This window comes from Haliotis rubra, unplaced genomic scaffold (assembly GCF_003918875.1).
Source record: "Haliotis rubra isolate DU_JTF1 unplaced genomic scaffold, ASM391887v1 Scf33, whole genome shotgun sequence".
In the NCBI taxonomy this organism is placed as follows: Eukaryota; Metazoa; Mollusca; class Gastropoda; order Lepetellida; family Haliotidae; genus Haliotis; species Haliotis rubra.
In genome coordinates, this window is record NW_025767002.1 from 2572330 (window position 1) to 2589012 (window position 16683).

A 16683-nucleotide genomic window follows, 5' to 3' on the forward strand; every position below is an offset into this window, starting at 1 on the left:
GTCTGTAAAGGTAGATTTATGCTTAATAAGTTGGGGGAAACCCCTTTCGAAAATCATAAGAATCTCAAGGCTTTAGTAACTATTGAAAAGGTTTAATAGGCATGATGAAGATGTTTCCAACTTTGACACACGATGGATGAAAATGATACCTGATGCAATTCCCTAGCCTATTTCACTGTATGTTTTGTGTTTTGCAAAACAGTTGACTTGACTGTGCGTGTGTTTGTGACAGATGCCACAGTTTAGGCACAATGCGCTCACCTTTTCCCAAACACAAATGGTTCCTAAATATGTTTATGACATTGTCTGAATGGATTTCTTATTTCAAAGGATTTCCGATTTTAATTGAATTGGTTTGTTGCTTACATTTACATAGCTTGCTGGTGCAGTTGAATGAGGAGTTCATTGATCATCGTTGAAAGTTCTTTGTACCATGTGTTCACACTTAAGAGATTGATCTGCGCTTTCAACTCAGCCGTCTTGTAAAAGTCAGTTTGTGATGAACGTAATCAAGTAAGCGTTATAATAATTAAATTATCGCATGTGCTTATTTAATAACGTGCATTGAAACCCAGTGTTCAGTCTCAAATCAGTTTACGGGTCGATTTTGCCCACATGTTCTATATTTCATAACAGCATTATTTGAACATGGCAAACGGGTAAATCTCTTCTCTGATATGACAGCAAAGGAAAGCATACATTTATTTGATGACTAAAAGTTACAAAAACAAAAAAATGGTAATTCTATGGTAATTTTTTCTTACATTAGCGGCGTTTCGGCGAGTATTTTCAGTCTAGTGGTGAAAACTAAATTTCAAATGTAAACTATGTTTTGCCGGACAGTTTATGTACCACTTTATATAAAGATATATACATACATATAAACATCGCGATATGTCTTACGGTACCATATGTCACAGTTACATAGAACTGACTGTTACTATAATCATCACATCGGAAACTGACGAACACGGGCCCCATGGAGATCCAGGTTAGAATTTTTCTTGAGCAATCCATGCTTGTCGACATAAGTTGCCTAACACATCTGGTGGTCAGGTTCGTTGACCTGATTGATTAAGGTACAAATGTATCTCTGTGTGTCATTCACTAGATTGTCTGGTCCATATTCGAAAATTTACAGTCAGCCGTCATACGAGTGCAACAGACTCAGCACCACGACGAGAGACCAACATTGACCATGAATATTTAATCTATAGGTCGAAAATTTAAATAATAATCGGAAATAAACTGACGGTCAAAAGAAACTTTACGGTAGCTTTAAATCAGTCTTGTAAACCATGAATGATAGAACATCAGCTCTGAACAGACAGAGTAAAGACGGCCCTCTGCCAGTCACGTCACTGCCAACGACATACAGTCCCGAACCCATTAATCTCTGACGACAATGTTGGAATGTCAAAATCTGTCCTCTGTAAAGTCAGTTAGTACTAAATCCTTGAACCCTGAGTCGTCTTGTCTCTATTGCTGATGACGTTACTGTAAATAATCGAGTCAGGAGATGCTAAATATTCAAATTCGAGTCTTTATTGGACGCTGGTCTGCCTTTTTGGGCCTGTCAGTGCTTAACGTTGCACCATTTTACTTACGATGTTCTTTTTACCACCGATTTAACTTGTATATTAACTATTTTCAAATTTATATAAAAGTGGTCAAGTTTCTTTTGCCCGTCAGTATACTTCCAAAACATATCCAACAGCAAACACGTCTCTACTTGCCGCGAAATGCTTCAAACGTCAAACTTAATAGCATAGTAACGTCCGGTATTATTTACCAGAAGTTGAGACATTCATCCTCGGCCCCCAGTGACTTGTGTATTGGTTGGCTATGTCTGACAGATCCGCAGAACCGTATTACAAATGCATATTTTATGAAGTCACTGAAGCCAAAGAGCAACACCAGGGACGCCAACCTACTATAACGTACACAAAGTATGGTCATGTGTATATTTTATCGCATATACGTCTCCGTTCCCCAAAGGCAGTGAGATGTGTGGCGTGTATCTTTACAATTCCAAAAACAATTAGTTACAAGCTCTTGTAGCAGGCCAGGAAGCAACACACCATCAATAAGTTACGAATCCAACTGTGTTACATTAGCGGCTGAATAAACAGAGTGTGTTGAACACACACATGGAGCATGCGCTGTCGGTTTTGTCACGTTCGAGTCGTGCCACTTTGGTAATTTTACTAAACTAAATTTAAAAACTAAATAGCCGGACAACTTTCTGTGTTACCAACATTTTAAAATGACTTTGAAAATGTAATTTAAATTATTCACGTGTTTAACGGTCATGTGGTGCGCGTGTTCACAGGATTGCGTGTTATGTCTTATTGTACGTACCCGTCATTCAGATAGATTACTGGGGATGTAAAAAGGGGAATTAGCTTTCAGTTTGGGATTTAATATATTTCAAAACGTTGTCTGTAACATATTTTATAGAAGCCGGGTAAAGCGGATTTAGAAAGTCAACTATAATGAACTTAAAGGCGTTTAGAACGAATTCATAGAGTGAGTGAGTTTCCTTTATGCCGCACTCAGCAATTTTCCAGCTACATGGGGAAAGTCTGTAAATAATCGAGTCTGGACCAGACAATCCCGTGATCAACAGCAAGAACATCGATCTACGCAATTGAGATACGTCATGTGTCAACCTAGGAACCAAACAAAGTACTAGAATCTGTACTTACTGAGAAAGTGTAATTCCAAATAGAACATGTGTTGCCTGACCACCCGATCCCGTTAGTCACATCTTACGACAAGCATGGGTTACTGAATACCAATTCTAACCCGGATCATCACGGGTCAGATTCATAGAAGTTGACGACATGATGTTAATAGAAGTAATAGCGGATATACATGTATAGAACTCGGTTATAATAGATGTATAGAAGTCGACAACAGATTTGTAGAAGGTTGCTTTACCAGATCTATATCGAAGGGAAATCGGCTGTTTTAGAACCTGTTTTTATAGGTGTCTAAATTTGTATAAATCTACTATATATTTTTAAGAAGACGGTTATGACGAACTTATAGAAGTAGGTCATACCAGGTATGTGATAGGTGGATGCAACGGAGTAACTATAGTCGGTTTTGACAAATGTCATAGGCCACTGAAAGGGATGTTAGTGCAGAAAGATTATCGCGGGAACCGAAGTGACTTATTAGACAATAACAAACGTGAAGAATGTTTTGACACATGTAAAGAAGTTGGCAATAACAAACGTGAAGAATGTTTTGACACATGTAAAGAAGTTGGCAATAACAAACGTGAAGAAACTATAACGGGTGTAAAGGAGTGGGAAACAACAACTGTAAAGAATAATGTCATAGATTTTACAAGTCAGTGGTGATGTACATTAGGACTTCAATAAGGAAGGGTGAGTGAGTGAGTTTAGTTTTACGCCGCGTTTAGCAATATTCCAGCAATATCATGGCGGAGGACACCAGAAATGGGCTTCACACATTGCACCCATGTGGGGAATCGAACCCGGGTCATCGGCGTGACGAGCGAACGCTTTAACCGCTAGGCTACCCCACCGCCACCTATAAGGAAGAAGTCGAATTTGACGGAAGTGTGACTATTTCGATTTGTAACAATCGACTATACCGACTATAAAATGTCAAACTTTAACAGATGAAAGAAGTAGCCTAAGTAAAGAATGTTCCTATAATGTGTGTTTGTTAGTTTTGTCGTTATTTAACGCCGCTCTCAGCCCGTCTAGTGACCCATTGATTGACATCTTGAGCATAGATCTTCGCTGCTGGGTTATGATGACATGACACCGAGCCTGACGTTAGAATCTGAGTTAGAATTGGTCTTCAGCAAACAGCTTTGTCACAAGAAGCGACGAAAGGGATCGGTGGTCAGGATCGCTAACTTAGTTGACGCTTCTTATCGAATTTCACTGGTGTAGATCGCTGCTCATACTATCAGGCACTGGATTGTCTGGTCGGGATATACCTGGAATACTGCTGAATGCGGCGCTGAACAAACAAACATATAATCCATCCTCACATAGTATTTTTTAGAGCCCAGGAGAAATGTATCTAAATATGAAACGACCTTTGTCTTCTTGAAACCCCTGTAGAAACGTGTACGAGGTAAATAAGGTTGACCGTATCTGAAATTAGATGTGCAACAACACCAACAGCTGTCTAGACGTATTAGTGAGTAGCTCCCAACGAAACCTTACAATCTGTTTTCAGGACCAATTACTGTCATATATAATGGTGGAGGCGTGCGTCTCGTCAGATGAGATGCTTGTTAACCCGTATGTGATCCTTGTGTCCTAACCCTGTTTACCTATAATATCATACATCTGTATGTACTGTAGGGTTTATATCACTTTAACCTCTCCCTATAGGGGCACGGATTGATGGTTATGCCCAGAACTCTGTCCCTATTCTTTAATATGTGATACATCGAAACAAGAGATGCATGAAGGGAGAGGAGGCGATAGATGGAGGGATGGACTCAATGGATGGATGGATGGAATCAGTGGATAGTTGATGGATGGAATCGATGATGGATGGATGGAATCAATGGATGAATGGTTGGATGGATGAATGATGGATGGAATCAATGGATAGATATATAGAGTGAGAGAAAGAGAAATAGAGTGAGAGAGAGAGAGAGAGAAAAGGAAATCAGTTATTCTCCTACTGACGGGAACAACTTGACCTTGAAATTGGTAACTCCAATTGGTAACATTTGTCATTTGAACCATCTTTTGGCAAAATGTTTCCATGGTTACGACATGAAAAAACGATTAACTTAATCTAAAAATGATACACACTTTTGACCAAAGTGTTTGATATGATAACATTATGTTTAAAGTGAGTGAGTGAGTGAGTTTAGTTTTACGTCCCTTTTAGCAATATTCCAGCAATATCACGGCGCGGGAGACCAGAATGGGCTTCAAACATTGTACCCATGTGAGGAATCGAACCCGGGTCTTCGGCGTGACGAGCGAACGCTTTAACCACTAGGCTACCCCACCGCCCTTATGTTTAAAGAAACAGCTTGGATTGAAACCATGGGTCTCGGTTCTATTGTGCCCTCTATACATCATGTCAGCAAGGTTTGGCTTTACACCCGGGTCATAATGCAATACTTACAAACGAAATATGGTATTTAAAAAGGATTGTATTTCTTATTGAAAAATATAACTAGTATTCATAATACTCAAGCATATAAATTTCATAAATTATTATGTCATTATTTCGATATTTTTCTATATGAAATGCTTATACGTAATTATTGTGTTTAATTGGTAATTGTTACGACATATTTCTATATGAAATACGTATACATAATGATTGTGTTTGATTGGTATTTGAGTTCAATAATTTAGTATCAGGTTCAGTGGGTGCTAGAAATACAGGGTTATAAATACTGAGATCAATAATAGTAAATTTAGTGTATATCCGTTCATACGAAACGTGTGTGAAAAGCTACATCGTATCCACTCAATATGTCCACGTTTGAACAATGGTGGCAATGACATCTGTACAGACAAAACACATCGATTTTCAGCTGATGAGTTTCTACAGACACCATTTCATAAAGCAACTCCCCAAGGTGAGATAACTCTATATGGATGACGCGATTAGCGATTACTGATCATCTAATTGCTCATCCTGGAAACTCGAAACTAATTTGCGATGCGCGCGTGTGTTCAATGCCCAGTAGGCGGCCATGTTTTCCGGCTCTTACAACAAGCACTGGCGACGGCTCTGCTTCCTACTCGCTCCTACCCTACTTCCGGTTTGTCACGTGACACGACTAGGTGGTCTGTTTGGCTGAGTGATCGGAGACAATTGAGTCATCTGGAAAACCGTTGACAGCTTGACTCGTATCATTATTGGACGTTTTCCCAGTGGAGCGGCTCATAATTGTGGCAAATCTCCACGGGATGCCACATATAATCACTATGCGTTGTTTGGCTTTTAATATTGAGGTAATAACGTACATGCTTTCAAACTGCTACACGCCTCATTCTAGAGCGTAAGTATGTGTACCTGCGAGTTTAATTAATGCGACATCTAGGTGTCATTCCTGGTAGGTTTTGAACGTGTCCTGGGAAGGTGCCGTCTTTGGCAGCTTGACTCTTGAGAGTTTCTAGGACTTCAGTCCTGCCCCACAACGAAACACATATGATACATGTGGTCTCACCTCAGGCATGTGAGTTTGTTCAAAATTGCGTCTGTTCACCCAGCAGAAAATGGGTACCCGGTAGGATAAGTCATGTGACTGTTAACCTTCTAGTGCCTCACAGGCGGCTTGGGTTATCCGGGGTAATAACTAGTGTCTTAGCGCTTTGAGCATGTCCCTTGTGCATGGAAAAGGCGTATTATAAATTCACATTTATTATGTCGCGCCAGACTCCCTTGATCCCGTGTGAGTGCTAAGAACAATAAGATCTCCCGTTAGCGATATTTTCCATCATGTGAAATATTCAGGTATACAGCTTTTGTTCTGGATGCCTATCGCAATAATACCATAAACGATTTCAGAAGTACCAAGGTATATTTGCGCAAATGGTACCACAAAAGAAAAAGACCTGTAGCTATATGTACTTGTGACCAGCAGTGTAGGCGGACGGAGTAATGATTATCTTTATTTGGAGGTATATACTCTCTTCCGACTGTAAAGATAGCACAAAGAATCTCTTCTAATTTCATTGCCTATTCCATCGTGAAGTACCAGCATCTCAAACCACACTGAAGACTGACTGTAACAACCAACGCATTTGGTTCCTTGAAGTCATCCTCGGCGTAACATTAACTCTCGGGTATACACATAACTTCATGGTCCTATGGATCTTTTACTGGTGCTGTGTGAGAGTTTTATATCTGTCGCCGACTGTACGGAAGCAGAGCTGGAAGATGTAGCTTTATCGTGAAGCTATTTCCATTCAATGTTTCTTAGAAACAAATCTGTGGGTCAATGGTGTTGTCTGGCCTTCATTAAACAGTGCTGGGAAAAGGCGACCCATAATCGTTCAACAAATATTAAAGTATTTTTGTCATTATGATGTTATAAGTCGGTTTAGGCCTACAGCAGGAATGGTAACTCTTTGGCACTATTTGTGTGTATTTGCTTCAAACACGGGTTATGTTCACAGTAAAATCGACAAAGCCATTTCCATAATCATAAGAAATATCTGATAAACGTTCATTGCCCTATTCCGGCTACAGCATGAGAATGCGTTTATGAAAGAGTATAAAGTAGCGATGATGCCAGGAGGTCACGAACAGGAACAGTTTCCAACATGGACAAACGTGGACGACCATAGTTTACGGTACAAGTCAAAGGAGGGACATTATTTTGGCCAGGTCACGAAAAGGAGAGCCTATCCAGCATGGACAAACGTGAACGACATTAATTTTATGGTACAAAATAAAGGAGGGTCTTCATTTTGGTCACTGATGAGTCTCATTTGGAAATGTTACCCGACTGTCCAACATAAAGCATTCTGAATGCTGTGAGGAATCCTTGGACGCTGCAACCTTGGTCCAAAACGTTTGCCGTGTGGCGTTCTTTGAAATCCTTGTAAAAACAGCTTGACTGTACTCAAAACTTGCAAAAATATGATGCTGGAGTATCCACAATCAAACCCGTGACGATCCGGGTTAGAACCGATTTTCAGTAACTTCTGATTGTCTGTTCCAGACCACCGTCATATGACTTAAATATTGCTGAGTGCGACGTAAATCTTAAACTCACTCAGAATGAAACCTGAACACAATATCCACTAGGCTACCGCAGGTCGGACATCGTGTAGGTTCAACTCTCTTCTCATTCCAACCATAGAAGGGCGGTATGGAAGCCTAATGGTTAAAGCGTTCGCTCGTCACACCGAAGACCCGGGTTCGATTCCCCACATGGGTACAGTGTGTGAAGCCCATTTCTAGTGTCCCCCGCCGTGATATTGCTGGAATATTGCTACAACCGGCGTACAAACTAAACACACTGTCTCTCTCCAACCATAGAAAGGTTACGATATGGAGCTACACAAACCAGACTCAAGGCAGTTATCAGTCACTGAAGCACATGATACTCAGTCGGTCAATTCCCATCTAAATTCCGAACTGAAATGCTCTATAATTCACCTCTAGGGTATAAACGATTGCATATATTCAACACAGGATCCGCCGTACCCTGAGACCGCCAATACTCTATCATGTCATCTGAGTCCGATTCTACTGCATAAGAATGTATTCCTACTGAACATCCGAAGCAAGCCTGTTTTATTCAGCTGGACTGCATCAAGAACGAACAGGTTATTGGAACGAAGTTCTCTACAGACGTCGTACACGTATCTACATGCAGACACTTTACATGTTCGGAATACATATAGCGTCATTAGAGCCGGCTTTTAATGGACACTGAAGAATGAAACAAATAAAGTTCCTGGAACTTTTTACTGTGAAGATTGTAGGTTTGGCTTTTTGTATTGGATTCTAAAACCAGATCGGCAGTTCTTGGTGCTTTTCCGTTTGTTTATTTGTTTGTTTGCTTATTTATTTGTTTGTTTGTTTGTTCAGCATAATTCTTCTCTGCCAACACAACCGTTTTAACTGGGCATTACCCGCTTGGACTACACAATCCAGCGACTGACATTATGAGCAATCAGGGTAGGATGGGTAGGATCATTAGGGTAGGATCATCAGGGTAGGATCATCCGGGTACGATCATCAGGGTAGGATGGGTAGGATCATCAGGGTAAGATGGGGAGGATCATCATGGGATCATCAGGGTAGGATGGGTAGGTTCATCAGGGTAGGATGGGTAGGATCATCAGGGTAGGATGGGTAGGATCATCAGGGTAGGATGTCACGCATCCAACCCGACCATTATCTTCCGGTTTTACGATCAGCATGGTCTCTATGATACCCGAATCCCCACAGGCACCAGTGGATCTTCCATTATTAAGCTACCAAATCATGATAGAGTTGACATTGAGTCCAAAACCTAACTCTTTCCTATCGTACGCTGATGGTAAAAACCTTTGATATTTGTCCCATAAGGGATGTTGTTTCAGCAATTGATATTTCAGAATGTCAATGGGGATCTAGTCATAATGGCGTGGAAGCGATGGAGACTGAGTGGGTACACCATCAACTGTATATGGTTCTGTCATTTCGAGTAGACAGTGCATCCATGTCTACAATTGTCTACTTGTCCGTTATCTATTTTTGTCATGCTATTTTAAACATCAAATACTTCACACGTATTGTTTGTTCATGTCAAAACTGGAATATTATAACGGTGCTTTAGGTATTTGCGAGTAAATCGTCAACCGAGCTACAATATGAATACATGGCACATTGTATATACAATATGTACCAAAAACAAAACTAGGCTTTTATGAGGATGATATTATCGGTGGCGTTTCTCAATAACCAGGATTGTTTACTGCCAATAAAAATGTAAATCTTAACACATATATATGATCTTCAATAAATAACAAGGATTAAGTGTTTGCTCTTTTGACTGTGATGTCTTTTGAATCATGTTACCGTACCATTTGTAAATGAATTAGTCAGGCACATATACACGGTAAGATCTGCACGGTTGAGACTCATTTTACATGATTGCTGGTGAGAAATCTGTGTCGAATACTTCACACGATTCTACACGAAGCATCACCTATATGTCAATGCTGATTTGTTTCTTTTAACAAAATATTATTTGCAAGCGAACTTTTATTTCTCCTGGCAACACATGTGTCACTAAGCAGCTAAGTAGCCGATGTGACGTCAGATATATACTCCCTCAAACATGTATCACTGTAAAATATCATGAACTTCTCCTATAATGACGAGCAGGTCAGTGTAGACCACCATTTACCATTATATCTCCCATGATCATACACAGACATTTCTTTCTTCAGCCAACACACGTAGGCCATTGTTAACAATCAATCAATTCTCCTGGCATCACATGTCGACATTACAAAAGCAAACATGTATTATCATTTCTCCTGGTAATAGACGTAATTCAAAATATTTTTTTTCTCCTCAAATACAAATTGGTCATTGTACCTTGTCATATCTTTCTATTGCCATGTGGATCATTGTAAACAATCAGGTATAATTTTCTCTTAACAACAAATATTTGTCACTGTACTTAACCATTTAGTGTTTTTCCTGCTGATGGCATTGGGCAGCAATATTTCTTCCTCTTACAAACACAGCTGGCTCATTTTTCCATATTTCTTCATCCTACTCACAAAATTCTTTCACTTTACAAATACACGTGAGTGATAGTACAAGATCACTTCACTGTACTGCCAGCACTCATGGTTCCAACTGAATCAGTCCTTTCTCTTTCATGTGCGACTCATAATATATTATCTACGGTAATTTCGTTCTATTGCGAAATACACGAGACACTGTATATGACCTTAGAGAGAGAGAGAGAGAGAGAGAGAGAGAGAGAGAGAGAGACATAGAGATAGAGGGACATACACACACAAACACAGAGACACACAAAGACAACAGAGAGACATGGAGAGAGAGAAAGAGGTGTTTCTATTAGTCGACCATTTTTCAGCATTAACAAACTGATATCATCCCAGTTTAACTAAATCTCCGTTTCCATACATACATGATATGCAACACTTTGGGTTAATTAAGTAAACATGTCACCACATTTGCGACACTATAACGCACCTGTCCACCTCATATCCATCACAACTCCCTTGGCGCGTCAAACTCATTCATGTAAGTCTGCCTTCATGACCTAATCACCTGAACAACCTAATGTCTTGCCGCTCCACCTGTCATTGTGTAGTAGTGGAAATATGGAGGAGCCTTCCCGAACCTGCCAGTAGCGTGTCCATTGTTCATCGTGATGACATAACCAGAAACAGCTGCAACTCCCCATCAGTGTCCTGAAACCAGTCAGCGTTATGACACTGTCTCCCAAGGGTGCTCTTCACCGATATACTGGGATTCTGACTCACGATTGCCATGTTACCAATGTCAAATATGAATGGTTTAATTTGGCTTTCATCAAAGAATTGTTTTCAAATACCACGCGATGGTTAATTCGTAAAGTCAACTCTGTATTGGTTTTTCATTGACTCGGGCCATAAAGTGACACATTACAACGTGTTGACAATCGAACCATTGTTCGTACCGCACTGAATCTGTTATTTCTGTCTCCGGATGATAATAGGACACGAACTACGGGATATACATAAATAGATATAAAATCATTGACGCAATCATTTTGATAAGTTATCGTGCTTAATTTAAATAGTAAATTAATGAAATTATTTGGTTCAGAGATTATTTCATCAAGGCGTTTCAACACGACAAACTCTTTTGATCTTCCTGAACTTGCACGCAAAAACGGATTAGTTATAATCGGTCAATTGCATTTTTCAATTTCTTTTTGATCATACGCTCCATCGGATATATTAGCTCACCTTGATGTTATCGATGTGAGCTTCTATCATCTAGATTTGTTCGCCGTACGTGCACTACATCTGAACTGAATAACGTTCTTCTCTTACACTACTGACACCCATGAAGAGCCTGGTTAGAATTTGTCTTTCGCAACCCATGCTTGCATAAGAGGCGACTAACGGGATTAGGTGGTCCACTGACATGACACCTGATGTCTTCACAGATATTAGGTGGACAATTTATATAGTTTTTCCCCTTTACATAATGTGGAATTTCTTTCTGTGAATAGTCGAGAGAATGTATTACGTGTTTGATGGGCATTTTAGAAGTTGAGTTGATGAAGAATAATGACAATTATTATGGATATACAACTTCTTTTATTCTATGGAGGTGACGTTTCGACATAGATTCTAATGTCGTTGTCAAGCAAGTTACATGAGTAACAAATTGAGACAATATATACATGAGTTGTTATTACAGTAGATAGGGAATGAGTTGTTTATACAATAAATGAGGTTGATGTACAACGCTTGTATAAGACATTGAGTAAGTTGATAGGAAGCCAGTAGGGTGTCATCCAAAGACTGAGCTTATATTCAGAGCTTATACAACTGATAGGAAGCCAGGTGGATGTTAAACTATGGATGGGGTTGATGTACATAGTTGAATTGAAACAGATAATGTACACAAGAAATATTATTGATTACTTTATCAAGTGATGGTAGTTTATATTTTATATTTTGCACTGGTGTTTATATTTTCGGATACAAAATGTCGTTTATTCACATTACGATAACGTCACAATACGATAACGTTGACTTGTTTGTGCCTCGTTATATGACAATGCGCGGCTACCCCTTAGGCAGTGCCAGTTTCATGTGTTTACTGAGGGACCTGTGAGAATCATGAACCCTTACAATTGTTATAATGACACACGCATTGTGCCCAATAATCGCTTATAGCGATTTGCCTGAAAGTCTAGTGCCTGTATGACCTTTGGGGATAACTGATTATTTTATAGTATTGTGACGCCACTATTTTTCTTACACAGGTACACTAAACGTTTTGCTTCGGAAGCTGGACAGAGATGCCCTTTTTCCCAGTGTTCCCGTGGGACAAATACAACAGATCAAGCAGCTGAGAGATCTGGCCAGGAAGGTCAGTGGCGATGCCACTCCCTATGTTGCCGAGGCCACGCCCAGCTACTATAGACGTGAGTAGTACCGTTGGTTTCATCTATCTGTATTTTCAAATGGACTCTTCATTGTGCTCTGTCAAGGTTATGCATTAGAGAAGCTTTAGAGTGACACCCACTGACTTGAAGACCCAAAATAACACGTGATAAAATACGTCAAGATGGATTTCCCTTTCTGGACGTAAAACCCGTGTTATAGTTAGGAAAATATAACAGTGTTTCGACAGTTCGCTCGGTGGTATGCTGTACTTATAGCCTAATGGTTAAAGCGTCCGCTCGTCACGCTGATGACCTGGGTTCTTTTCCCCGCATGGGTACAATGTGTGAAGCACATTTCTGGTGCCCCACACACACACACACACACACACACACACACACACACACACACACCGTGACATTGTTGGAATATTGCTAAAATCGTAAACCCATACTCATTCAGTCACGCACAAATACCATGTATTGAACGATGTCTCCTAAATTGGGATAACCGTTGACCTTGACCTGATGCGGCGTTTACAGCGTTACGCGTAACTGGTTTAACTGAGTTATTTCGTTTATCAAGAATCAAGAAATATTTATCGTCAATAGTCACACTTATCTATCAAGACCAAGAGATACAACATGACACCAGCTTCATTTCCTAACTGGTCAATGAGACATCTGACCAATTCTGACAACGTCTTCCGCGTCATGGCACGTCAAGTCCGTGGCTATCTTTAGACCTTGCTTGTGGATGCCAGATAAAATTCATGTGATGTCCAAGTCAATAAGACCGTCACAGTTTGTATGCAATAGTTTGTTCATTACGGTGTGTAAACGGTGACAATCAAATTGACTTGACGTTTCACGCCTCAAACGTCCGCTTCGAACCCTACTTAGCTTTATTGCTTTTTCTTTCACACTAATTCTACGACTTTCAAGAAATCCACATATGTTGTTAATGTGTATGTAGAGAAGGTCCTTGAAGTGTGTCTTCAAGACACAAAGTGGTTCTATTATGGATTAGCCACAATTGTTTGAAGCACTAAAATATAGATGTCCCTACCCGTTGAACTCCGGCATTTAAAATGCATGTACGATGAAATACCCAACCGAAGAAACATCTTCTGGCTTCCGACAATGCACAACATCAGAACAGACTGTATAGAACCTGGTAAATAATTTACGCTCCACAACTGATGTTACATCAATTTGTTCTGAAACAACGAGCAGCCAAGGAGATGGACCACCGCAATGGATGTCAATAATGAATCTCCATTCAAACATGCTCATTTGTTCCGCAGAGGGAAGATATGCCACGTTGGCATATAGGTTCCTCGTATCGCATCTGCCGTAGTAGTTGTCCTGATTTCCCTCCGGATGCCGCCGGTCGGTCTGCCATTTCCACGGGAACCTAATTGAATGAAAGGTGCTGATTTTACCATGCTGGTAGATCGTTGTAATTCAAGCCCCTCACTGGCCTTTTTATCCAACACGAGTTAATTCCCTTAACTTATACTCTTCTCGGGGCATATGGTACTGGCAAATTAGTGCTCCGTAAACAAAATCTGGTTTGACGTTTGAGTGACGTCAGGGTAATATTCCTACGCCTGGCTAACATACGTCAAAAACGGCCATTAACACCTGAGAAACGTGATGTAGAAAATAGATATGTGTAATGTTAGTTTTTAAAACAAAAATACTGATTCACTTAAGCAATAGATTTTTACCGTGCTAAAGAGACGTTGCCGGGCAAGAGGAAGTAAACGTTCGAAAACTCGATGCGACCAAAACATTAAAAACGTTTAAACGTTATTAGGCTGAAAACAGTTGCGGAAGCACAGCAAACCTAAAGTGAGTTTAGTTTTACGCCGCACACAACAATATTCCAGCTTTATGGCGGCGGTCTGTAAAATAATCATGTCTGGACCCAATAATCCAGTGATCAACAGCATGAGCATCGATATATGCAACTGGGACACGATGACATGTGTCCACCAAGTCAGCGAGCCTGCCCACCCGATCCCGTTAGTTGCCTCTTACGACAAGCATGGGTTACTGAAGACCAATTCTAACCCCGATCTTCACGGATCCACAACACATACTGTAAGAAGCACATCAGGACTGAATAACCATTACTTGTGTTTCCTCCTTAGCCTGCATCAAACACGAGGGTATACTTTCTTTTGCCCGGCAGAATATTTTGGCATCTAGCGAGTTCCATAGGGTAATGACTTTATTTTGTTGCTTTGTTTCTGTATTCATAAACCATTCCTGATTTTACGTTGTACGTGTACAATGGTGTGTTAGGATATGCATGCACACCTTCAGTAAACAACGGTTATAACAAATGAATGACCCCTACATTTAGTTCGTTATAATCGCCCTTTGTTATTTCGTATTGTGATGAAAAAATTCAGCATGCTTAAGTGGTTAAACAAAATAACAGTTCGTTATAGCCGTCAGTTCGTTATACGTGTGCTCGTTATAAGCGTAGCTTAATGCATGTAGAAAAATTGGTAAAATCGAATATAATGACCTTGGCCTTAACTAAGAGTGAAGTGTGCTGAGATAGAGAAACATCAAAACAAATATTCCAGCCCTATCTCTGCCCCAAATACCAACTCCAAGCCCCACACTTCCAAATACCTCCTCAACCCAAAACCCCTTCAGATATTGGATACTGTAACCTGTTCAGTCTGTGAAGGCGAGTATGGAGGATCTAAGGATTTTACTTGTCACTGTTATAGGTATTGGCGACATTTTGGCTGATGGATTCTGGGAGCTGGACTACCCAAGTCGTGACATAGATGCCAGCATCCCGATATGGGAGTACAAGCTGGAGGAGACGATGCATGAGCAGGATTCCGACGACTGCCTCACGGAGTTCTTCGGAACAGGGTACACGTTCTTGTAGAATTATATACTACCCATCAAAGGTTTAGACTCACTAGTGTAAATGTAGCCATTTGCTTCAGGCAACTGTTCTAAACTAGATTTTGCAAAGTATTCCATACCGTTTAAAGGTATTGTTTACACATGAACTGATGTATTGTATAACACATTCGTAGCGTTGAAGGGTTTATTCTCATGAGTTCAATAAATGATGAAACTCAGTGAAAATTGGCGAAAATTCTTAACAAAACTTTACACCAAAACGCAGCTATTCACATGCACGATATTTGCACATGCTTTTCAGCAATTCAATGCATGATCCTCGTGCAATTTATCTGCATAAGGTTTACAGTAATAACTGTTGGTTCCCCCAAGTTACTGGAGAAATTCATCTTTGATGTAACCACATATATATATACATAACATATAGTGAAAGGCCTTACTTTTGATGGGTAGTAAATATATCACAAAACATTTGTTTGTAGGTTATACACAAACACATTATCTGTGGTATGGAATACGTTATGGATGTCCACTAGTCCCGCAAGTTTGTTGTTTTGTTTGTTTGTTTGTTTGTTTGTTTAATGACCACCGTTATAGAGCTTGACTAGGCCTGTGTGTGGCGTTAACCGAAAATAACAGTGTCAGCATATTTGGATACCATACCGTAGTTCTAACATGGATAATCTACATTGAGAGACACAGAAAACTGACGACCAGCCGGCCAGTCCTTTCTTTATCACAAAGTTCCGAACTTTAAGGAATGTTGCAATAAGTACCATATTGTAACGTTTTGGCATGATGGGTCCAAAGGATCGAACCTACGACTATCCGCTGTCCCAGTAGCCACTATATCCATTCGACTACCCGGGTGTAACGCGACTCACATAGGAATTATTCATCATCTTAACTGCCATAACTTGTCGCTAATTTATTTATTGGATTAATCCCTCTTTTGTCTGGTGACCACTCAACTTTGGGTTTCTGTTTCTCGGAGGCAGCGCTTCATGTGTCAGGACTCAGGACACGTTGGACGGTTTCTCAGATTCCATCTGTAGCGAAATGCGTGGAGAGAACATTAACCCAAAATAGGAATTCCCACAAACTGTGCCTCCAACATTGTTGATCTGTTCGCTTAGCATATTGATCGAAATTTTGGCTCAAATTGGCAA

General features: G+C 40.2%; 1 protein-coding gene across 1 annotated transcript in view; it reads left to right on the forward strand.

Moving 5' to 3' along the window:
* The window catches only part of LOC124284165 (UPF0764 protein C16orf89 homolog), a 37939-nt gene that overhangs the window by 5148 nt on the left and 16108 nt on the right, over positions 1 to 16683 (forward strand). Inside the window, exons 2-3 of the mRNA XM_046720227.1 lie at positions 12494 to 12655; positions 15367 to 15517. Coding sequence (XP_046576183.1) covers positions 12494 to 12655; positions 15367 to 15517 — 313 coding nt within the window. The remainder of the gene's footprint in view (positions 1 to 12493; positions 12656 to 15366; positions 15518 to 16683) is intronic.